Below are 26315 nucleotides of genomic sequence, written 5' to 3'. Positions count from 1 at the left end.
AAGAGCTTCAACCCCACGATGATTATAGGTTAGCATTGTTGTTTTTCAGTATTTTATAAAATATTATGTGTTTCCTATGTAAAAATCTTTTTTATTGTAGACGCCAGTTTCAGCATAAAATAAGCAAGGTTATGTGAATAGTTATTCATATTTATGTAAAACTTTTAATTGTTAATTTTAGAAACTTGGAATGTAGTTTTGTTGTCTTCACTGTTAAAAATGTATAAATAGGAGGAGCACAAGGCTCAGAAGAGGAGGTCAGTTGGAGACAGTTTTGAGATTCAACCACTGTATCGTACGTCTGTGCAATAATATAATTGTTATAATACAGTGTTGTGACTATGTAGCCTGTTATGTGGAGTGGGCTCCCGCTAAGAAGAAGTGGTGCAGTTTGTCATAAATAAACCACTATAAAACAACTTGGTACCTCGATTATTTCATGGAATTCATGTAACATTTTGCACTTCCTGTCAATCTCATTTTTGAGACGTTTGTATTCCTTTTTGCCTGCTTCATTTACTGCATTTTTATATTTTCTCCTTTCATCAATTAAATTCAGTATTTCATCTGTCACCCAAGGATTTCTACTAGCCCTTGTCTTTTTACCTACTTGATCCTCTGCTGCCTTCACTACTTCATCACTCAAAGCTACCCATTCTTCTTCCACTGTATTTCTTTCCCCCATTCTTGTCAATTGTTCCCTTATGCTCTTCCTGAAAATCTGTACAACCGCTGGTTTAGTCAGTTTATCCAGGTCCCATCCCCTAAATTCCCACCATTCTGCAGTTTCTTCAGTTTTAATCTACTACCATCATTTATCCATACAGTAAAGCTGCATGCCCTCGGGAAAAATTACGGCTGTAGTTTCCCCTTGCTTTCAGCCATTCGCAGTACCAGCACAGCAAGGCCGTTTTGGTTAATGTTACAAGGCCAGATCAGTCAATGATCCACACTGTTGCCCCTGCAACTACTGAAAAGGCTGCTGCCCCTCTTCAGGAACCATACGTTTGTCTGGCCTCTCAACAGATACCCTTCCGTTGTGGTTGCACCTATGGTACGGCTATCTGTATCGCTGAAGCGCGCAAGCCTCCCCACCAATGGCAAGGTCTATGGTTCACGGGGGAGGGGGGGGGGGGGTGATCTGAATATAACTAACAAATAAAACTTGATCTGAATATAACTAACAAATAAAACTTGAGTAGCATCGGCTCTCATGTGCTGCCACTATGGACGTACTTTTACATTATGCACAGTGTATGTTAGAGGTTGAGGGAATTATCATCCTTATTAAAAAATTTAAGAGAAAATTTTTGATTCCTTTGAAATTAATTGTGCATAACCACTTTAACCACAACCTCTTTTGCATCTCATTACAATAAGTTTAAAATGTTTCCTTTCAGCAGTTACACAGAAGAAGTGTGGTGAAGGAAAGAGACAATGATATAGATTAGTGTAGTGTAAAAAAGATTCTTTTTATTTGGCACTTGCACACATTATAAATAAGCTATAAATATTAGGGTTGTGGTGGGACATGGCATTCTTTGGAATAATATGTTCCAGTCTTTTACATTTGATATGCGCTACACATAAAAAATGTCACACCACAGAGCAAAGCTACTCTGGCTACTTTGTGTACAAAACACAGTTTACTTCTTTATTACCAGAAATAAGAACTCATCTTGTAAGCAACGTGTGTGTGTGTGTGTGTGTGTGTGTGTGTGTGTGTGTGTGTGTGTGTGTGTGAATATTATTCTCTCTTTCTATTATAAATTCGAAATATTGTACTGAATTATTGCTATTGATAATAAGATCTTCACCAAGCTTGATGGCACTGTAATATCCCATAGCCACTCATGTAATGCCATCTGGCATTAAAATTTATTTACTTTGTACACACTCAGGATTCTTGTTCAGTCTGTTCCTGTTGGTTACATTAATATCATTGGTTACCTTCAGTGCCAGGGTATGTGCTTTATGTTTACACGTCAAGAAGAATTGTGCATATTGGTTTTGTAACTTTTTATTCATGTATAGTTATAAGTAATGCTACATTTCTGATACATTATCTGATGGTGGTATACACTGAAACACATCATTTTGGATCATAAAGTCATTTTGTATTCAGTTAATGACTTATTACCTTGTTACCTACTCAGCTTTCGATAGACTGCATTACAATACAATTTAGTGCTCTCCGCCTTTCACTCTTGTTAGTTTATGTTCTCTCTGAGTGTGTTCACTGGAGCAAATGGGAAGCAACACAATAGATTGAGTATTTCTTCACATGGACACTTCCAAACATGGAGAGTACAGTTTTGCTTTAACACTGATCTTGCTATGAAAATGCTAAGCACTAAAGAGCAGCAGACAACTTGGATGGAGAGAATTTGTTTCACTCATGAAGCAAATACAGCCACGTACAAGAAGAAAAAGGAAACTGTTTGTTTTAACTGTCGGACAAATGTCGGAGACACAATGCTGGAATATATCTGAAGAACTGTGATTCCCACCTTTTTTAGCATTCATCCTCAATTTCCCAATAGCTCTATGTCAACAGATAATTTCTGATTATTACTCAGTGCAGCTGAGGGGAAAATGCAAAACACAACAGACTACTAAAGTATGTATTGTATTGTACAACTAGTGCTTGCAATCCAACTACCACCCATACAGCAACGTACTGCAAGAGTCCATGTTGCTCGCATGCTTGCTACATGGGCTCTGGTGGTCACAGGAAAACAATCTGCCATATTCATAAACATGTGGGATTATTTTCTTCCGAGTCTCCAGCAGTCACCACCGTTTCTAGTGGTGCGAGCCTCGCCATAGGTGGCCGCCAGTCACAAGCCTTCAAACATTGGCCCCTGTATCAATCCGTGAGCCAGCTATATTAGGTCGCTGCTCGGGTGACAATTGACATCGGGAGTTACTCTGTGGCCAAGTGTTGATGATCCATGATGCATCAATATGGAACTCCATTCACCAAGCGCACTGATCACTCCATGATCAACACTGGCCACACCTCACAGAGCCTCCAGTCTCAGTCCATGACCAAAGATCACAGAGTAATTCAGGGGCTGCTGGGTCCTCGCCAAGTGCCTCCTCCACACTGCTTGATGGGACATTGCATTTGTCATCAGCTCATTCTCTGAACTATCACCTCATGGGACAATGCTTACTACAGACCTTCCCCACAGCTGAAGACTGAGGAGCACATCATAGGATGCCTCCTCCCCACTGCTTCGTGGTACATTGTCTCTGTAATTGTCTCCGAGCTACTGCCTCATGGGATACCACTTATAAGAAACTTTATCCACAACCGAAGACCTAGGAGCACATCACAGGCCATGCCATGTGCGAAATCACTGAGTTCTTGCTGAGTGCCTCCTCCATTCCACTTCTGGGACATCAACTCCATCATTGTCTACAAGCTCTCCTCCTTGAAGTACTTCATTCTGCCACTGATTGCAACCACCTACGACCAGTGATTGACTCTAAGCTTGCACCCACTTACATGCCTAAAGACTATTGTTAAGTCAATAAATGACTTAATAATGTTCTTTTTTTCTGGCTAATAGGGTTCATACCTAGTGGTGTGTCACTGTCATGTGGTCACGAAAAGAAAACTGGCTGCAGTGACACACTTGGTGTGCACTCCGGGTAGCCTCGTTTTGGTGCACTATTTCGGACTATGGCCCCCCCCCCCCCTTTTTTTTTTTTTTTTGACCAGCCACAGCAGCTTTGGTTATTTCAATAAAGTTACGCCAGTGACAGACCATGCAGCACAACACCAAGCCCAGGCAGCACAACACCTAGCTTCTGCTGCAGTACTCACCGCAGAAATGGTTGCTTCTGCACCAGCTGCTTCAGGTCTTTAATGAGTCCTTGCAGCCTTCCTTGTCCAGGTGGAAGGATTTTGCAAGCTCCGCAATTCATGAGGACTCTTCCTGACAAGAGTTTCTCCTCTTTTGGTCTGGCGATTTGGCCTATAGCATTCTTCCATTTGTTAACCTTGGGTTCAAACTTTCCAATCTCCTATGCCCCCATGAGGGATGAGCTTATGACCTACCATGTTGCTGACTGGATCTCTAGCTTCTGCACCCACTTCCTCTTAAGGGGCATCTTCTCTGCCCCTGGAGACTCCTGACTGGGTGCTCCAATCTATCCTCTCCTCCTGGACAAACTGTTGCGTACTCCATAACCCCAGATGCTATTACTCTGGACACCCTCACAGCAGGCTCTAACACCTGTGGACATCTGTCCTGTCAGTGCTGGCCCTCTCGATGCTGGCAACATCTCTCTCTCTCATGTAGGCCCGTTGTCTTTTCATCCATGTGGGCCTGATGTACCTAATGGTTTCTCTTGTTTGACAAGCAAGTCTCCAGCACTCACTCGCTTCTGTAGGTCCACACCCCGTACTGCCCTAACTTTGTTGCTGTTCTCAGCCATTTCTCATTGGGGCTGCCACATCTGGCCTCCCAGGCCCTCCTCGTCTCACTGGGGAGCCACTTTTCCATGTCCAGCTGCCCCCAACAGGCTGCCAGCTGGCTTTCCCTGCACTTTCGGTGCTACTCTCATAGAATTTTCATTGCAAACCTAGGGCCTGACTCTGCAGCCCCTTTGGCAGCATGACAATTTTTCCACGATGACTACAACCCAGCATGCCTCTCCTTCCACCGCAGCTGCCTCCATGCAGCCTGACTCTGGCCCCCACTCCCTGCGACCGGACCTCCGTCATCTCTGATATGCTTACCCCTCCCAAGGACCACATCGACACTCCAGGGCACCTACTCTCTTGCAAGGCCACATCATCTCTGAGATGGTGTCATTATGTGTCAGCTCTCTCTATGGGGGCAGGGATGTTGTATTGCATGACTAATGCCTGTGATCCACTTGCCACTCATACAGCACTGTACCACAAGTGGCTGGCTTACTAACCTGTTCGCTAAACAGGCTCTGGCAATCACAGGAAGTACAACATACACATTAACATCAGGATTGTCTTCCTCTGAGTCACCAGCAGTCAAAATTATTTTTGGTGGTGCGAGTCTTGTTAGACGTGGTGCTGTATTACTATCACTACATCATTGCCATCAGTCATGTGCTTCCAAGTGCTGGTCCATGTACCCACGCACAACCTGGCTACATAGGTCACTGCTTGGTCAATCAACAGCAGCTGACACTGGTGGATGTTCCGTGTTCAAGTCCCGACTGTCCGCTCACCCCAATACGGGTCTCCTTCTACCAGCACACCACTCACTCCAGGATCAACAATGGCCACAACTGCAACCCCTTCATTCGGAGTCCACCACTGAAGATCAAGGAGCACTTTGCCCTCCTAGTGTCACACAGCTGGCCCCTCATCGAGTGCCTCATCACACCGCTTTCAGGAGACGTCACTTCTTACAGTGTCTCCAAGCTCTCTGCCTTGCTTCATTCTACCATTGACTAGCCTCCCACAACCATTACTATGACAGCCCAGTGTACAGTGACTGGCTCTAAGCTTGCACCAAGTTATGCACCAAAAGATTATTGCTGTGTTGTTTATTTACTTAACAAGTTCTATTGTTCGGGCTACCTGGGCTCATACATAGAAGTGTGATGTTTCCACTTAGCCATGAACACAAAAGAAAATAAACAGAAAAGCTTGTCTGAAGGAATTTACGTGGTTACATGTTTCTCACATAGACCTGGCTTTCGTATGTTTCAGGAAAATAATAGTAATAAAAGTTACTCGAAAAAATCATGCTTTTCCTGCAATGGAGATGCTGAACTTTACTTTCACCAACACAGACATGTTTGTTAAACCGTAATAGCAATGGATTACGTGTGTCTGGGACCACCTGCGTACAGGGAATGTGTTTCATTGAATGTGATGACATCTACAAGTTGTTGCCAAGTAAGGGTGTGAAACAACTGAAAGCTGATGATGGCCACCAGATGAAGGTTTACTGCTTGCAGATGTGGACGTTTCATATTACACAGAAGTCTCAAAGTGACAGATTTACAACTCTGTCACCATTTGTGTACACCTGAAAGTACCTTACAGCTACAGAGGAAGGAAACAATGTAGTAAAGTCTCTTCAAAATTCTATCATTCACCTTGTTCATTTTTCTCCCCACAAATATTTTGATCAAAAACACTTTTTCCCTTATTTTGATATACTGAGAGGATCATATTACTACTAACGGCACATCATGGGTTTTGAAGTAGGGTTGCTAACTCTCCCGTATTACCGAGAGCTTCCATGTTGTTCTGAATTTTTAAGCCTAAATTCATCTCCTGTTCTTATTTTTCTTGTTTTTAGGGGTGCAGATCTGGGCAAAATGTTAATTCTTGAAGCATATCTTCAATTTTGTCTTATGTTGAAAATATCCTAATGGAAACCTCAAAGTATCTGAAAATCTCAGATTTACTATAATGGAGTCCTGCAATGTTATTGAAGCTATGTTGAAGAAAATTTTGCAAAGAAAAGATTACTCTTTTTGGAAGCAATATAAATGAAGTTTTAAATAAATAAAATCCTGTCAAAAAGAGGAGAAGTCAAAACAATACTTTTGAGTTCTATGATACCTTTCATACTTACATTGTAAAAAAATGTAAACATTTCTGCCAATGCTACAGTTCAGTCCTTGTTCCCACTATCCTTAATGAATTCTGTTAATTTTAATGATTTTCAGAACAAGCTTACTCACATTCAGCTTGACAAAAATGAGGATAACCTACAAAGAACTTTGTTCTTTGAAAGATATGACAAGTAAAAAATCTTCCACTGATAGTATCACAGTGGAAAAGTTGGTATCTGTGATGACCGAGGCAGTGCTAAAGGTATTAATGCCCAGGAGATAAATAAGACTCTTGTCTTCGTTCTCAGTATACCACCATCTAATGCTCACACACAAAGTATTTTTTGCTTTGATGAACAGTAAATGGTCCGATGATATGAACCATTATAATGTAGATTCAATGAAAATGGAATTAAAAATAATTGTTAATTTTGGTTACACATATGAAGAATTTGTTAATTGTACAGAATGATTGCAAACTTCAAGTTACTGGCAAAACTGTAAACAAATACAGTTTTAAATAAAGAATTCTGTACACATTCACTTCATAATTGTTATGAAAAAGTTTTTTGGTTCATTGATGCAATAAACCTTTTTTACAATTTAAAAAATTGCATTAGGACTATTCATTTTGCAGGGTCAAAGTCTTCATTACTTTGACAAAAAAGTTGGCAACCTTAATTTGAAGTAAGCATGAGAAAACAACAATCACATAGCTGAACAATAAAAAAGGTAGCTGGGACTGACAAGCCATGATGAAGGACTAGTACACAGAAGCAGAATGGAACACCTGGTAAATCTGGTCATGTCCCGCAAGGGGAAATATAAAAGAGCTTGCTGCAAATCGATATGCATTTACAATGACCCATAGTAGATATGTACATTCAGCAAGATATAATACCATTGTATTATTCTCATATACTGTCAGAATGATAGAAAGACTTGCACATAAGGTCACCCGACTTCAACCTTTCTGCATACATCTATGGTACCACACTGAAAACTATGCTAAACAACTACTGTTTTAGATCGTCAATGCTGTCATCATGGAAAGAGGAGTGCAACATGGACCTTGGGAATTTCTCTCATTCAATTGGTCATTCGCATACACAGTCACTTGTGAGGTACTTGCAGAAAGAAGGGAGACCAAAATTTGATTCTTGAGAAAAATAAATCAGTTAGGTTAGACTCACATTCGAGGACATTCAGTCTGCGAAGTTTTACACACCATTTTAGCAACAAATGTAAGATTTTTGTCCTCTAATATGAACATCAGATTATTAGAATTTTCTACATTTAACAGGTACTGTTACTCTAAAGCTAACTGAGTGTGGTTATCACCTTTAGAATAAAAATGAAAGGTTGAAACTGAGGGAGTTCTGAACTGTGCCAGTACCATCAGTCTTCTGTAATCTTAAGACTCATAAAGCTCATAATTTGTTCAGTGGCCTCCTAAGGTGAGCAAAATGAAGTTAAGTGCTGCTCTGGCAATTACACAAAGGTTCCCCCCCCCCCCCATAATAAAATCTGTTATTTGCGGTGCTTATGTGCATTAGCAAATAGTATGACAAATATGCTCACCCCCCCCCCCCCCCTCTTCACATAGCACATTGGTCACTTTTGAGCATTACAGATGGTGTAGAACTGCTACCAGGTGGTCATGTAACCCTCCACCACTGACATAAGTTGTAACAGTTAAGTAATGTTTGTAACAATTAAGTAGCATATATGTGCAGGCCGGTAGTATGGAATCATCACAGTAAGCTGGGCCAGTGGGGAGACATGACAGAATGTCAAGAAGGAGCTACCGTGTTTGGACGTGTCCCTGGCCAGATTTGTTGGCCTATCCATGCAGATTGTCCCACATGCCACTAATGAATGGTACACCATTCCCAGCCACGTAAAATGGCTTAAGAACAGTGGTTAAAAACAGAGCCTAGTTACAGGGGGACAGGAAATGAGTGCCTTGCGTTGCAATGATGATTGGTTTTAAATCTGAGAGGATGTCAGTGAATGTTAGCCAAACTCAACCAGTTTTTGAGCAAACACTACACAGGGAACTGCACGCAATGGACCTCTGAAGTTGGGTGCCTTGCATATGACCACTGCTAACAGCAACATACAAAGCTGTATCTCTTCAATTGACCAAACAACATAGGAACTGGACAGTAGATGACTGGAAGCATATAGTATATATACATATCTACATCTACATACATACAGACTCCTCAAGCCACCATATAGTGCAAGGTGGAGGGTACACTGTACCATTACTAGTCATTTCCTTTGCTGTTCCACTCACAAATGGGGCTTGCCTTCATATAAGCCCAAATTTCTCATATCTTATCCTCCTGATCCTTATGCCAAATGTATGTTGATAGCAGTAGAATCATTCTGCAGTCACTTTCAAACACCGGTTCTCTACATTTTCTCAACATTATTCTTCAGACACAACACTGTCTTCCCTCAAGGGACACCTATTTGACTTCCTGAAGCATCTCCATAATACTTGCCTGGTTTTTGAACCTATTGGTAACAAATCTAGTACTCACCACTGAATTGCTTCGATATTTCCTTTAATCCAACCTGGTGTGGATCCCAAACATTCGAGCAGAACTAAAGAATATTTCACACTATTGTCCTATATATGGTCTCCTTTACAGATGAACCACACTTTCCCAAAATTCTCCCAATAAATCAAAGTTGACTATGTGCTCTCCAATGTTATGCCTGGATATTTAATTGATGTGACTGTGTCAAGCTGCAACCTAAAACTGCTATAACCAAACATTATGGGTTTGTTTTTCTACTCACCAGCATTAACTTACATTTTTCTACATTTAGAGCTAGCTGCCATTCATCACACAAACTGGAAATTTTGTGTCATCTCGTATTCTCCTACAATCACTTAACTTCAACGCCTTCCTGTACACCACAGCATCATTGGCAAACAACCGCAGACTTCTGCCTACACTGTCTGCCACATCATTTATGTATACAGAAAATGAAATGAAATGTCATGTGGCTAGGGCCTCCCGTTCGGTATATGGGTCACCTGGTTCAAATGGCTCTGAGCACTATGGGACTTAACTACTGTGGTCATCAGTCCCCTAGAACTAAGAACTACCTAACTAACCTAAGGACATCACACGCATCCATGCCCGAGGCAGGATTCGAACCTGCGACCGTAGCAGTCGCGCGGTTCCGGACTGCGTGCCTAGAACCACTAGACCACCGCGGCCGGCTGGATCACCTGGTGCAAGTCTTTTTAGTTGACGCCACTTCGGTGACTTGGGCATTGATGCGGATGATGATGATGATGATGATGATGATGATGATGATGATGATGACGACAACACAACACCCAGTTCCTGAGCGAAGAAAATCTCTGACCCAACCAGGAATCAAACCCGAGCCCCCTTGCATGGCATTCCATCGCACTGATCACTCAGCTATTGAGGCAGACTATACCGAAAATAATAGCTGTCCTATCACACCTCATTGGCATGCTCCTGACAATACCTTCATCTCTGTTGAACACTCACCATTGAGAACAACAAACTGGGTTCTATTAATTAAGAAGTTACCTTGTCTGGCAAGTCACAATTTCACCTCATTTCCATAGATGCATGTTATCAAATACACTGACAGCCTGGCAGCTAAATGAGTCATTTAACCTGGAGTGTGTACTTCATGCCAGAAGAGGTTGTTTGGTGTTTGGAGGGTGTTTATTGTACCATGATTTGGATCATCTCATTCATGTTACTGTGAACATCAAGTAGGATGTTTGTTTCAGCAGCCTTGCAGATCATGTGTTGTCCTTTGTTCTACATCTTCAGGATTAGTATGCTCTGAGCACTCCCATTTTCCGAGGTATGTTCGTGGGCCTGCATGTATACATTCCTGGTTTGAGTAACAGACACACTATTGCACCTCAACTGGTCTGCTTAATCACCAAATCCTAAATTCATAAAAAATGTCTGAGACTATTTGGAACAGTGAGTGAAACGTAGCAAGCAACATACTTGCAATCTGGTAGCTCTACAGGATCTTATCATCATGGAGGAGTCTTCAGAGACACATGAGACACCTGAGAAATTGGTGGACACTCTTCACTGTTAAACTGATACCATTGTCAAGGCTAGAGGTTGTGTTATGTGGTATTAACATCTCCTTGGGGTGACTAATTTCTTGTGTGGTGTGCTTATATTAAGACCTCACAAATGTCATTAGTAGCCACATTTCTAGAATTAATTTTATGTTAGAATTTCCTCAAAATAAATAAACTGTTACCATGTACAATTATCTTTATTAATTTATTATTTAATCGGGCATCTGCACCGCATCATTGTGTGTGCACACCAAATATAACTGTGGTCCTAAATGTACCCCTGCAGCAAACAGGATTTTGTTTAGTCAACAGTTTCAAACATGGAGTCCTTTTCACAGTGGCATCAGAAATTTCATAAACATGAATCATCAATGTTACATTGGTAGATTTATGACAAAAATAGTTTGTGACTTGTATATCATTAAAACCTGCTACTAACAGTTGTCTGTGATTATATTTTTACTTACAATGGCCAGACTTGATCTTCGCATATGACGAGATGATTGCCACGTCGGTTGAAGGCAGTTTGATCCCGTGCATTCAGATTTACGCTGTTGATCATCTGTGAGATTCACATATTTGAGAGTACGGTGAACTACTCTCTGTGGTGTTACACGTCTCACAGATGGATGGTCACTGAGAGCTTCCAATCCATTAAGTTTCTCTGTTTCATCTAGCTGAAAATTAAAAAGTAAAACATAAATCCTATAGTACAGCTTTGGTCACAACAGCTCTATATGTATATACATTCTGTATCGGTATGAAGTACTGACTTTGCTTCGCAGGGTCGTAATTCTTATCCTTTATTGCTACCTTAAATAAAAATGCTAAATAGAAACAAAGTAAACAAAAAAAAATAATGTGCAACTGACTGTTTTAAGTGGCACATAAGATAGCAGAGCAATGTGATGGTGAAAAGATAAGAAGTGTCCAAGCTCAATCTCTGTCATACTTGTGCTATAAATTTTGATATTCAGATGCAGGTAGAGTACTATATACTTTTTCTTCCTTCTTGCTGTTAGTCTTTAACAAAACGGTATGATTCTAAAAGTAAATATTCCCAATCTTTTGTAAGTGTACTATATGAGATTGGTAACTGGAATAACCTAAGAATTCATGTGACAGAAGTTTTTGTTTGACAGAAATACAGAGACTGGATAAAAGCTCTTTTGCTGCTCCCTGCAATTAGAGTCAACGAAAATGCCAGAAGACATTGTTTACAAAATATTGGTATTATTAACTGCTACAAAAAGTTAAAGGCTGATGTTCCTTGCGTGAATGGAAAACAGCCATGAAATAATACTGACAGTTAGTTCCTACTGCTCAATGCCATAGAGAGTACTGAGAAGAAAATATTCATGATTAGGTTAAGGAAACAGAAGTAAAGAGCAACAGGGTGGAGCAAGGGTCCTTCCACAGACACAAAACAATGAACGGGAAGCCACAGCAAAGGCAATAAGAAACAGCTGGCAGCAGTGCCACAAATTGTACTCAGAAAGTTTTCTTGTGGACCTTCATTTTGTGTTATTTATATTGAATGTTACAACAGCATAAACAGACATTGTCAGATCTAGTGGTTTACTGCAGTTTTGTTCATACATTGAGCTTTATAAGTGCCGTGTACAAGAATTGAGATGAATGCAGTGTAATCCACCTGACTGCCATGGCTCTATTTAAAGATTAAGAGTTTAATGTTTTTCAGAAACTGAGACACAAAAGCCAGATCAAAATAATGGAAATCAACAACCACTCTCATTCAAATTCACACCAAAGATGTCCCGAGTTTCTGGAAAGAAACTTAACTCATAACTGAACTACAACTCCTCTGCTGCTGGTTAGCCAAACTGGATTCCACGAAAACAGTTGTAGGCAGTGACAGTGGTATTTTTTTTTTTATAAAAGAATAAATGTAACAACCTTCACAATTTCGAGTGGCTGGACCACCATCATTCACAGAGGGTAACAAAGTCAGAAATCGAAAAATACCCCTGGCCCTGTCAACATTCCTATAGCATTCGAACAAATTGGAGGATTACACCTTCACATCAGAACCTTTATTCTAATTCTTTTTTCCTTTTTGGGAAACTCAGACAGTAACCACTGGCATGAAAAATATCATAAGCCACCAGCTTCGAGAAATGTGGTTGTAGCATCAGTGGAAATTATTGTGGCGTATCTGTGATCTTAACCATAGAAAAAATGTTTGCTAGAATTTAGGCTTCAGACTGCCTCAACTAAATTCTCCTTGGATTTAACTGTGGCTTTTGTGCCACTTGAGGTACCACTGACAGGACCTTCTACACCAGTCACTTGTAAGAGAAATGTAGAACAACAACTCTGATCTCTCTTCACAAAATCCTATGACCTAGAGAAGGTCTTTGATGCCATACCTAGAGATGCCACAAGGATGATTCCAAGGTGTTTTGGCTGCACTGTACATTTTGTATACATGATCAACTCACTCCACAGTGATGTCACTAGTCATGCTCTGTACTAAAATGACAGCTCCAAAAATTTCCAACTAAAAACAGGCTTAACCAAGGTTTTTTGCTGGCACCCACACTCTTTGCCTTGTACTTGATGGCCATGCTTCACAAGATAACATCTAAAAAATGACAGTGTGGAAATTAGGTGCCTCTTTAGGAGTAGTTTTTTTTAATTAAACCAGACTCCATTCAAAAGGATAATTTAGTGCACCCAAATAACAAGGGCACAATACTCATATTACAATGATTCTCTAGCTCATACATTTTAACAGCTAGAACTGCCTGTCAACTGTTTCACAAACACATGTTAACAATCTGAACAGCTACAAACACTCAAAAAAGCAAAGTGCTCTCAAATCAGATGATGTGGAGGGATTTAGATTCTGAAATGAGACACTATATGGCTAGTAAAATAACTGATGACAGCATTAGGAGAGAGGATATAAAATGCAAACTGTCAACAGCAAGAAAGAACTCCTGAAAAATAAGAATGTGTTAACACAGAGTGTAAAGTCATTTTCTGCAAGTACTTGTCTGGGGTTAGAAGGTCTTGAAATGGGTGCTACAGAGGAATGCTTAAGATTAGATGGGTAGATCGAATAACCAATCAAGATGTACTGAACTGAATTGGGGAAAAAAAGAAATTTATTGCACAACTTGACAAAATGAAGGGATTGATTTATAGGGAACATCCCAGGCATGTGCAAGGAACCATCAGACAAGCTCTTACGTGAGACACTGTAGCTTTTTTCTAGTATATCACAATGGAAGCTGTTGAGTATTTTTTGATGTGCTCTTGCATTGTCTAAACAAACCCCCCGGAACATTGTATAGAACTTCCTTGAATTTTCTCCATTTCTTTGATTAATAAAACTTGGTGAGAGTATTTGGTTGGTAAGCAGTACTGGAGGAGGAGGAGGAGGAGGAGGAGGAGGAGAAACTTACTGACTTTAATCTGGAACTATGTTATCATACCACATTCAATTACCATGGAGGAATACATCAAATATTTGACACCTGTAACTGATGCCAGTAAGGGCTCAGCAATGGTATGATTAAACAATACTTATGCATTAATACATCTGTAGACAGTTTCCATCCTATAAATGTAGTCACGACACACACAATTTTAATTACAAGCAATGGAAACTCCCGGAAGGAATATCAACACTGTAGGAAAAGACAGATTACTGTAAAGAAAAACGACACACACACACACACACACACACACACACACAGGCTGCTAACTCCAGCTTCTTGAGCTGGAATGCAACTATCACATGGGATGCAAGCGGCAATCTGGAAGGGGTGGGGAAGGGGAAGGGATGATAGTGTACAGATGGGGAGAGAGACGAATGCTGTCTGGTGGAGTGTGCATAGACTAGATTGCTAAGAGGTGCAGTATCGGGAGGTTGTGGAGCAGGGAGGTGGAGAAAAGGAGCAACGAAAGAGAGGAGCAGGGAAAGATGGGCAAATGCTTTGGCAGAGGGCTGCAAATAAACAGTATGGGAGATGAGAATAGGGAGATGACAGGACAGAGGAGGTGGAAACTGTTGGGTCGAGGATGTGAAGACAGTATGTTACCATAGGCTGATGCCGGGATAATTATGGGGGCAGTGACCCTCAACATACTGTAAGGATAATTCCCATGTGCACAGTTCAGAAAAGCTGGTGTTGGAGGGAACGATCCAGATGGCTCGGACAGTGAAGCAGCCACTGAAATCAAGTGTGTTAAGTTCAGCAGCATGTTGTGCCACAGGATGGTCTACTTTGCTATTGGTCACAGTGTGGCAGAGGCCTTTCATCTTGGTGGAAAGCTGGTTGGTAGTCATACAAATATGTTAAGGGCGTTCAAACGAAACCCGCTCACTAGAGTAAGGGTAACAATTTTATTAACTTAAAAATGTAGTTATACACAGTACACACTCAAAAATAGTCATCAAAACTGTTGGCACATTTATCTCATTGCGACGCTAGCCAGTCAATTCCATCCTTGAAGAAGGTAGTAGGCTGCTGTTGGATCCAGGTCTGGACCCAGTCAAACACTTCGTCGTCTGTTGCGAATCGATATCCTCGAACAGCTTGTTTTAGAGGTCCAAACACATGAAAGTCACACAGTGAAAGGTCGGGACTGTGTGCTGGATGTCCCAGCATTTCCCACCAAAAGTGCTTCAATGTTGTCTTCACCGCATTGGCTGTGTGTGGGTGGGCATTATCATGCAGGAGGATAACGCCATTGGACAACATGCCTTGGTGTTTCAACTTGATGTCCCATCTAAGGTTTTGTAAAGTGGCTTGATAACGTTGGACATTGGTGGCGGTTCCCCATTTCAGGAACTCAAGAGGTAGTGGGCCCTTGTGGTGAAAAAAGAATGATATCATGACTTTACTAGAACTGGTGTGCATGACCTTTGATTTTTGATTTCTTTGGAGGTGGCGAAGTCGCATGTTTCCACTGCATGCTCTCACGTTTGCTTTCTGGTTTATAACGATACAGCCTTCCCCAAGATTCTAATGAAGAGAATGATACTGCCTTTTTTGCATGCATCCAGGTGGCTGTCGGACGAGTCGGTGCTTCCTAGGGACTTGTTTGTGTGTCTTTATATCTATCATTCCGTCCAATTTGCTGAAACACTTGATATTCATTGTGAAACCATATAGAATGTTCTGGAAGGATGTATATTATCGTGATTGTCAGGGGATTGTTGTCATTAACAAAATTATGTACAGGTGCAGAGTAAGATATTTAACAAGAAATTGAAGTGTTACATATTTGGCAGCAAATATTAAGAGGCTGTGGAAATACTGGCATAAGCTGGTGCCTCTAATTACCTTAATTGCAGTTGATTGATGTGTTGACACAGAGAACCTCATTATCTTGAGAAACAGCTTAAAAGTTATTACCAAGCAATGTATTTTCATTTGTTATCTATTTTTATGTCCTCCTCTGTAATTAATATCCTTTGTAATCACATTTCTAATTAAGTCTCCACTTGTTTACATCACATAACTTTCCCATTTACAGAATTTGAAGCCTTATTTGTAAATTTTATGTATTTAGTCGGATAAAGTACCAGATTATTACTGTCATTGAATGTTAGTAACCAAATCCAAACTGTTTAATTACATAAATAATACAAGGCAATATTGTTCACATCAATTTACATATTTAAAACTAATGATGATACTATAAAAAATTATGTCAATTAATATTGTATTTTATACCTTATTTGGCTTTAACATCAATTCCCTTATATTTTGTAAATTTTAATTGTAACATCAGGTTATTTTGAAAATTATTGTTAAAAATCTATATAAAGCAAAGCACCGATGCTGTGATGGAGTCAGTTGTTGTTTTGTCAGTCAAAGAGATCTGTGAAGTATGTCAGTCGATGTTTTGTTAATGTGACGAGTATGCAGTTCAGTTGTCAATAAGTTTTATGAAGTTGGAAACTGTTATATTCTTTCATCAAATGATCTCCAGGCAATAGAAAGTTAAGTTAAATGTAATGATCTGAGCGGAACATTATATTTGGTGGAGTTGAGCTGGGATTCGATGATTGAAATTGGAACTGTGTTTAATGAATGACTGTTTCTGGCTATGTAGAAAACCAATGCAAGAGATAAATGATGCCAACTTTAATTATTTGTGGTGACAGTCTATGGTAAGACTGAAGGGGTAAGACTGCTGTGGGAAGATCGCAATCATCTGTTGAATATAATTACCTGATGATAATGGACCAGATTCTCAGACTGTGCCACTGGAATTCAGATGAGTAACTGTGCTTTTAATTTTCTAATTTTAAATAGTGTTGTGTGATTTTTTTTATGATCAACAATGAGACTACGAAAATGAACGAAGAGAAGCATGTAGGTGGTGAATCTGTAGAAAACACTTCGGACCTAGGATCATGTATCAGTGAACTATCGTCCAACAGTAATCCAAGTGTAGATCAAAGTTTTGGTGGAGATGGTTTCAGTGAAAATGTCACCATGAGTACTCCAATTGCATAAGGAAGAGTAGGCGGAGATGGTTTATTAATGTTATTAACGCAGCATATGAAAGAAGTGAAGGAACAAATGGGACAGATTAGGCAGGATATTGGTCAGCAAGGTTAACAGTTGAGTCAGCAAAATCTACAGTTAAGACAGGAATTAATTGAACAAATGACGGGATTAAAGGATACTGTTACTGAAAATACCATTCTGATAAGGAAAATCCAAGAGGGTTTGGCAGCACTAAAAATGACTGTTGAGACAGGGCAGGGTGAACTCAGTATTCATGTAGGAGCAGTGGAGGAACAGGCTGATGTATTGGAAACTAATTTTACACAAAAGTTGTCCAAAAATGAGGAGAGATTCAGAAAACTGGATGAATATGTAGAAGTAGAAAATTCTAAACTTAAAGTAGAGGTTGTTCAGACTAGGAGAATCTTAGAAGAAAAAGTAGAAACTTACAAAGGGAACTCTTAGTTAAAACTTACAGACATTTCTAATCAAATAAGTTATGTAGAACTGAAGTGTGATGAAAAAATAGATTTGTGTAAAAATAATGTTGTAGATTTAAGTGAGAAAGTTGTAGAACTGCAAGAGGGTGTGGCCCAAAGAAATTTTGTTAGCAATAGTAATTGTGTATGGGGAGGCATACTTTTCAAATGCTTTCCAGGAGATGGGAAATTGCACCCTGTTGATTTTTTTATAGCGATGTCAGGACAATTTTAGTAATGACATGACAGAAAATGTTAAAATTAAATCTGTTAAGCAATTTTTAGACAGTGAGGCAATCTCATGGGCCAATCACAATGTAAATTCTACCAAGTCATATAATGAATTTGAAAGAAAGTTCTTAAATAAGTTTTGGTCAGAATCTGAGCAAGCTAGGATTAAAAGTGAGTTTTTGAATGGTCGAATGTATAGGGAAGGTGATGGTAGCTTGAAGTGTTTTTGTGAAAGCCATTTGAGGAAATTAGTATACTTAGACAAACCTTTTGATGAACTAATACAAATAGATGCCTTAAAAAGGAGATTGCCGAAAAGAGTACAGTGGGAGTTGATTTAAGGATCAGACGACTCTGTAGATCAGTTCTTGAGATAAGTAGATACATTGGATAGAGCCTTTGAGAGAAATGAGAGGTTAAATAATGGCAGATTTGGCAATCAACCATCTGGGAGGTGGAATCAGTGCAGGAATCAAGGCAGGATGATAATGAAAATCATAATAATAATAGTGGTTACAATAGAAGTGATAACAGATGGATCAACCATAGTAATGGGAATGGGAACAGAGGACAGGGAGAGACCTTGGGAAAATAGTTACAGACAATTAGATAATCACCAATCAAGATGAGGCAATTTAAACTGATGGACGCCTCATCGGAAGCCTGTCAGTTTGGGGCGAGAAATAAGTACCGAAATCAGGCTAAACACCACTGGCCTAGAGACACTGAAAATAATTACACAAGACAGAGTAATCGAAGATATTGGAGTGGAAATGACAGAACTAATGTAAGAAGAGCACATCAGATTAGCAAATTACAGTTTGACAATAAATACTGGAAAAGTATGAATGAAAGTGTGGAAGATCGAATGTATTAGCATCTGCAAGAATGTTGAAGTTCCATTACATGAGGAAACTATCTAAAGTCTATATAATCAATGTGGTGAAGAAGTTTGCGAAGAAAATGTTGGTTCTGATGGTAGTCTTGATGAGTTTGGATAAAGTAAATTAATGGAGGAAGAATCTATGCGTGTTAAGCACTTAAGTGATGATACTTGTACTAGTGTACTTGTCAACAATTCCAATGAACCTTGTAAAGATGTTGTAGAAGTGTCTAGTATTGGAGATGATAGCATGTGTGGTAATATTGATAGTGAAAGTGTCAGTAGTAATGATGAATGGGAAGAAGAATTGTGGCATGGTGTATACGGAGGTTAAAGAAGATTTAATTAACAGTGAAGAAGATGATGTCAGTACTATTGGTGAAGAATATGAGAACCAGATTGTGCCAATGAAAACTGGGAAGGTTCATCAGATAAGGAACATGTGGACAGCCATTATGATTTAGATGTGATGCTAGAAACTTTATGGGATACTTACAAGGATTATAGTGACAATGACAGAGTAAAAAGGGTCATCAAGATTATTTGTGAAGAACTGTATTCCAACTGGGAAGGTAGAGCCAATCAGCAAGCTTACAGTGAGATCAGTTCCAGGAAAATCAGACAATGTGTAAAAGAGGGACATGAAATCAAGCAATCATCTGATGTAGCTCTAAGTAAAATTCAGACAAGTAAGAGGAATTGTGCACGCAAAAATGGTATAAACGACTTCGACTTTATAGATATTGAGGATGATCTGTTGCATGAAGATGAGGAAAGGAGGAAGAAAACAGTTTTAGGTTGCCCGTATATACATATAAAAGTTGTAAATTATGAGGGAGTTTGCCCCTTAGACACAGGTAGTCCTGTTTGTGCCATTTCTGAAAAATTTAGAGACCAGATAAGACACAGTGCTGACTTTGAAGAATATCCTGTTATTGAAATCAAAATTAATGGAGCAACTGGTAGGCACAGCAAAGTTGTAAACAGCCAAGCCTTAATGTCTTTCGCCATTAATGATGTACAGTATAACCAAGGATATTTTGTAGTACCTGACCTCAATGAAAATATTTTGTTTGGAATGAATTGGATACACGGAGTAAATGCAGATTTTGACTGGAACAACAAAAAAGTTAAGGCTTACGAACCCAAAGACAGATGTAACACATATAACTGAACTAATCATCCAAAATTGCCTAGAGAACAGTGATTTGTGCAAATGAAAAGATTGATGTTAACAAGGAAGACAATGAAGAAGAATGCAGTGAGGACAAGTATGCTGAATTAGTGGCCACTCAAACTAAAAGAAGCTGGTAAAGTCTAGATAAAGAACAGACAGGTCAATTAGGTAGTTTGTTGTGGAATGCAAATATGTGTTTAGTGAGAAACCTGGAAAAGTGAAAAACTGTGAATGTAGACTTAATCTAAAACCATTTTTCATCAAACCATATGGAGTAGCCATCTCAAAAAGAAAAGCTGTGGAGAAATAACTACAAAAGATGGAAGAGTGGGAAATAATTGAAAGGTGCAATAGTGCACACAATAACTCGTTGCTGGTAGTCTCCAAACGTGATGGTGGAATAAGACTTGTGCTCGATTCAAGACATTTAAAAAATACCTTGAGAGGGAAACTGATCACCCTGAGAACATAGACGAGTTATTATATAAGTTTGAACATATGAAGTACATGTCTAGTTTAGACTTAACAGCAGGTTTCCATCAGGTACCATCGGAGATTCAGCCTAGAAAATATACTGCATTTTTGTATGGAGGAAGATGTTATTGCTATTGTGTTGTACCATTTGGCCTTAATATATCAGATGCAGAATTTATCCGAGCATTGGATTCTGTTCTAGGAAAAGAACTGTTCAGCAAACTAATCCATTATGTTGATGACATACTTGTAACAGGAAAGATTTGGGGAGAACATATACGTTTGTTGGGTGAAGTGTGTTACAGATTGAGACAGGGAGTCATGTCATTAAAACTAGAAAAGTGCAAATTTGAAGTTAAACAGCTCAAATTTTGAGGCCATACCATCTCAGAAGAAGGAATCTTGCCTGATGAAGAAAAACTTGAAGACATTGCAAAATTTCCTGCGCCCAAGACTAGGAAACAACTTAATTCGTTCTATGGAATTTGTGGCTACTACCGGAAGTTTGTCAGCAATCAAGCTTTAAATGCACCATGTTTGAACAACTTGTTGAAAAAGAACACCATTTGGTTATCAGACAAGGATTGTCAGGAAGCATTGGACAACATCAAGAAACAGAGGTGCAATAGCAAAATTTTATACAGATTTGATCTTACAGAGCCATTTTGCATTATGACCGAAAGCAGTGACTATGGACCGCGAGTTCATTTGTTCCAAGAAAAGATTGTAGATGGTGTTATGGAGCATATATCAATAGCTTTTGCCAGTAGAACTTTACAAAACATGAGAAGTCATATACCGTAACTGAAAAAGAATTGTTAGCAGTATATGGGCTTTCACCACGTTCAAGAATTACTTATTAGGACATCAAGTAGTAGTACACACAGACCATAAGGCTTTGATCTATATACAAAAGTGTACTTTGCATCGCAGCAGGATAACCAGGTGGGTGCTATTCCTCCAGCAGTTCAACTATACAGTAAAGTATATAAAAGGTGAAGAAAATCTAATTCCTGATGCTCTATCAAGATTGCCAGTGGGTTGAGAAGGTGAAAATAACAGTGATGAGTGTGAAAGGGAATTTCGGATTATGTATCAAAAAGGGGTGAAAGATAAGAATGAAATCAGGAAAATTTGTAATGACCTCTGTAGATATTGGAATCATGATTCCAATTGGAAATTAGTTAAAAGTTATCTGGATAAGAGAGCATATGAAAAAGTAGAGCAGTATTATAAAGTGCACAAGGGTATACTTTCAGGAGATACAGTGCAGACAATGATGCTTGGAGATTGTGTTGGCAAGAGCAGTATATTGAAATTGATAAAGTATGTACGTGAGAGTTTCGGACATTGTGGGACACTGAAATGTACCCAAAAGATCCAAGAAAATGTGTACTTTTACAACATTGCCAGGAGAAAGATGAAGCAATTATCTACATGTGACAGGTGCCAGAGGGTAAAAGTTAGTTGGGTGGTAGGGTGTAGAAGGGACCAAGCTACGTGGTCATCAGTCCCTCCGACCTTGGATTAGCTAAAACTGATAAAATCCCACATTAGAAAAGGGAACTACAATGTCCATAAAATGATAAACTATTGACAGGGAAGGAAGGAAAAGGGTGGAAGAAAAGGTGAGGGAAAGACAGTGACTAATGACAGGGGTGTGAAGGAAGACACACAGGAGACAAGAGAGATGATCAAGACATAACAGACCCCATAAGGAAAGAAGTGGAAAGGCAGAGGGCCACGGTGAACCACCAAACCCAGTTGAAGCCAATCCATTCAGGGCGAAGGGGGGAGCAAGAGAGCCCGCCAGCCCCTCCACTCACCGCTAGGGTGGAAGGTCCCTCCCTTAAATAAAGCGATAAAAAGCCCCATCACAAATAAAACGTAAAACGAGATCCACCCTGAGGCATTGTCAGCCAACACCAGGAGTAACAAGTCTAGAAGGCTAAAAGTCCGCACGGTGACTAAGTTGGGGCAGTCCAATAAGATGTGAGCCACAGTCAACATCAATCCACAATGACAAAGAGGGGGGTCCTCACGACGGAGCAGATAACTATGAGTTAGCCAAGTATGGCTGATACGGAGATGGCACAGTACGACAGAGGCCTTACGAGAGGCCTGGAAGGAGGACCGCCACGGAATTGTAGAATCCTAAATCGTTCTGAGCTTGTTCGGCGAAGAAAGAGTGTGCCTTTCTGCATCCCAAAGGCCCAAAACCTGACAACGTAATGCTGAGCAAAGGTCTATTTCTGGAATGCCAATAGCAGGAGATGGCCTGGTAGTAGCTAATTTAGCCAGTCAATCAGCAAGTTCATTGACGGGAATCCCAACATGGCCTGGGGTCCAAATGAAAACCACTGAACATCCACGTTGAGGAAGGAGAGAAAGGGAGTCCTGGATAGCAATGACCAGCGGGGGAAGCACTGGCCGATAGCGTGAAAACCGCTCAACGAGTCACTACAGATAATGAAGCAAGAGCGATTATGGTCCAGTGTGTGCAAAACGGCTACCAATTCTGCAGTAAAGACACTACAGCCATCTGGCAAGGAATGGAGTTCCGTGCATCGCACATAGGTGTAAGCAAAACCAGTGTGACCAGCAACCATGGAGCCATCAGTATAGATCACTTCTGAACTCTGAAGAGAACTGAGGAGACAGTAGAACTGGTGGCGAAAAGCCATCGGAGGGGCGGAATCCTTTGAATCGAGTGAGAGATCAAGACAGAACTGCGGCCAAGAGACACACTATGGAAGGGCACGTGTGTGAGGGGAGAAAAGAGGTGGTAAAGGGAATTGCTGGAGCTCAGAAAAGAGAGACTGAATGGGGACAGCCATGGTAAGCCCACATCGTGGCTGCTGCCGCGGCAGGGTGATCACCATGTCTGGATAAAGGAGACCATAATTAGGGTGCTTTGGGGTGCAGCGAATGCAGAGTGCATAAGATATTAGCTGTTGTTGGCGAAAAACTCGCAGTGGTGGAATCCCTGCCTTTGCCAGAAGGCTAAGTACGGGGCTAATCTGGAAGGCACCAGTCGCAAGTCGGATCCCACAGTGGTCGATGGTGTCTAGTATCTGCAATGTCAAAGGCGACGCAGAACCATAGACAGGACTTCCATAGTCTAAACGAGACCGGCCCAACACCCGATACAATCACAGGAGAACAGAGCGGTTGGCACCTCAGAGGGTATTGCACAAACACCTAAGAACATTGAGATTGGACCAGCATGTCCTCTTCAGCTGGAGAAGACCAGCCCCAAGAAGCGATGGGTGTGCACCACCTCAAGGGGCTGGCCATGGAATGGGGATGGAGTGGGGAAGGGGATCGACTGTGCAGCAATGGCAGAAATGCATGACACATGACTTGGCTGCCGAAAACTGAAAGCCATGGGAGAGAACCCCGGTAGATTGCGCCGCCCCCCCCCCCCCCCCTTTAGACGGCGTCCTACAGCGTCCATTATGGAGGAAGCGACGTAGATACAAAAATTGTCAGCATACAAAGAGGGGGATACTGTTGGCCCAATAGCTGTCACCAGACCATTAATGGCTACGAGAAAGAGAGAGACACTCAGCACAGAACACTGTGGAACCCCATTTTCTTGCCGATGGGGAGTGCTGTAGGAGGAGCCAACTTGGACCCGAAAAGAGCGACAAGAAAGGAAATTACAGGTGAAAATTGGCAGAGTGCCACGAAGGTCCCATTTGTGAAGGGCGGTGAGGATGTGGTGGTGCAAGGTGGTGTTATAGGATTTATGCAGATCAAAGAAGACTGCAAGGAGGTGTTGCCGATGGGCAAAAGCTGACCAGATAGCAGACTCCAGGTGGATCAAGTTATACATCATAGAGCGGCCACTGCAAAAGCAACTTTTGAGTCGATGACCAAAGGCCGCGTGATTCAAGGATCCAAAACAGCCGTTGACTCACCATGCGTTCAAGGAGCTTGCAGAGGATGTTAGTAAGGCTAATTGAACAGTAGCTATCCAACTGAAGAGGTGCCTTCCTGGCTTCAACACTGGAACAACAATGCTTGCCTTGCCACAAGGTAGAAAAGACTGCCTCACTTCACAGACGGTTGAAGAGGGTCAGTATACAATGGTGGCCAGCCACCGATAAGTGTTGGAGCATTTGGTTATGTATCCGATCCAGTCCAGGAGCAGTGCCAGGACAAGGGTGAGGGTGCTGGCAAATTCCCACTCGCTGAATGGGGCATGATATGGCTCCAAGCAGCGAGAAACAAAAGACAAAGGCAGTAGTTCTGAGCACTCCTTCAGCAGAAGGAATGTGGGTGGATACTGAGTCGATGCTGATGCTTGAGCAAAGTGTTGAGCGAAATTTTCTACTACAAAGTCCGGATTGGTAAGGACAACACCATGCACAGAAATTCCTGAATCCCCGGTGGGAGGATGGTGGCCAAAAATTCACCAGAGTTTTGCCCAGACTTGTGAAAAGGGGGTGTGTGGGCCTATGGCAGCTACATATTGTTCCCAGCAAATCCGTTTCGGTCTTTTATGGCTGCAGCAATTTACAGAGTCCACCAAGGGACCATCTTCCGGCGGGGGGAACCTAAGGAAGAAGGGATTGCTGAAAGAACTGCTGAAAGGATGGCGGCAGTCAAAGTCTGTGTAAATTCATCAACACTGTTGTGTGGCAATACAGGGGGGATGGGAGCAGAGGAGAAGGCACCCCAATCAGCCTTAGAGATGGTAAAAGTTAGTAATCAAACCTGCAAAGGATATATGCAAAACATCTTGCCACAAGAACAACCACAACTTGTAGCAGTTGATCTTTATGGATCATTGCCTAAGGCTAAAAGAGGATTTTGTTACATATTTGTCATGGTTGATCTTTTTTCAAAATTCATTAAACTATATCCGTTGAAGAAAGCAACAAGTCATTTTGAAAATTAGAAGAGACTATTTCACAAAGGTAGGAAAACCGAAGAGCATACTTTCTGACAATGGAGCACAATTTACTTCTAAACTTTGGAAAACATTTGTTGAGGATAAGAACATAAACCATATTCTGATATCTGCTTATCACCCGTCAAGCAATCCGGCTGAGCATTACATGAGAGAAATAGGGAGATTATTTAGAACTTATTGCAACAAAAATCATGCAAGAGTATGTAGACAGCTTTGAAGGTTCTGCCCACATGAAATAATCTACCACAAGAAACCACCAAATATGATCAATGAATTAGTTGGATTCCCAGCATGTAAGGCTATGAGTCCACAGGAAAGAGAAGAAATAGTCAAGGAAGTAATGGAACAAGGGAAATTGAGGCAAAACAAAAATGATACGAAGTTGAAACCTACAAATTTTAAAATCGATGATCTGATCCTGGTGAAGACACATGAAAAATCCAAGGCTATAAGTAACAAATTAAAGAAATTCTTTGATATCTATATTGGTCCATTCAAATTCAGTCTATGCCACACCCAAATGCATACAGGTTAGTGTATCCAAAGTCTGGAATGTTATTTGGTCTACATAACATAACTGAACTGCAACCCTATAAGCAAATGTCAAACACCAAGAAAAAATGAGATGATGAAAAAGCCCTCAGGAGGACACATCTTTGTGTCAAGTGCGTGGCGAGCACTAGGTCTCCGAGCTATGCAGCGTTCTATTTTCTTCTTATTGTTTTCAGATGCTACATCTTTTACTCATCTATAAACCTGTAATGAAGTTATTTACTGTAAATAAAACCCATTCTCTGTAGTACAAGTTTTCTGTACGTAATATGACTATTGAGTGACATTATTTGAGGAATAATTTGAAAATGTAAACTGTGTACTGAATTTGCCTTTTCTACAGCAGTAATTGACCAGTTGTTGTAGCTATACTCTGTAGAGCATGTATTTGATTTTATGGGTGGTTCTTTAAGAATTAGAAGCATC

The 26315-nt window shown here is 40.6% G+C and overlaps 1 protein-coding gene across 4 annotated transcripts in view; it reads right to left on the bottom strand.

Annotated features, from left to right (window-relative positions):
- Nucleotides 1-26315, bottom strand: part of LOC126483719 (membrane-bound transcription factor site-1 protease) — a 132274-nt gene that overhangs the window by 76335 nt on the left and 29624 nt on the right. For all 4 annotated transcript variants that reach the window (XM_050106818.1, XM_050106821.1, XM_050106820.1 and 1 more), the window contains exon 3: nt 11146-11355. In XM_050106818.1, the coding sequence (XP_049962775.1) occupies nt 11146-11355 (210 nt within the window). The remainder of the gene's footprint in view (nt 1-11145; nt 11356-26315) is intronic.

This window comes from Schistocerca serialis, chromosome 6 (assembly GCF_023864345.2).
Source record: "Schistocerca serialis cubense isolate TAMUIC-IGC-003099 chromosome 6, iqSchSeri2.2, whole genome shotgun sequence".
NCBI lineage: Eukaryota > Metazoa > Arthropoda > Insecta > Orthoptera > Acrididae > Schistocerca > Schistocerca serialis.
This window is presented reverse-complemented; position numbering and strand designations above follow the sequence as displayed.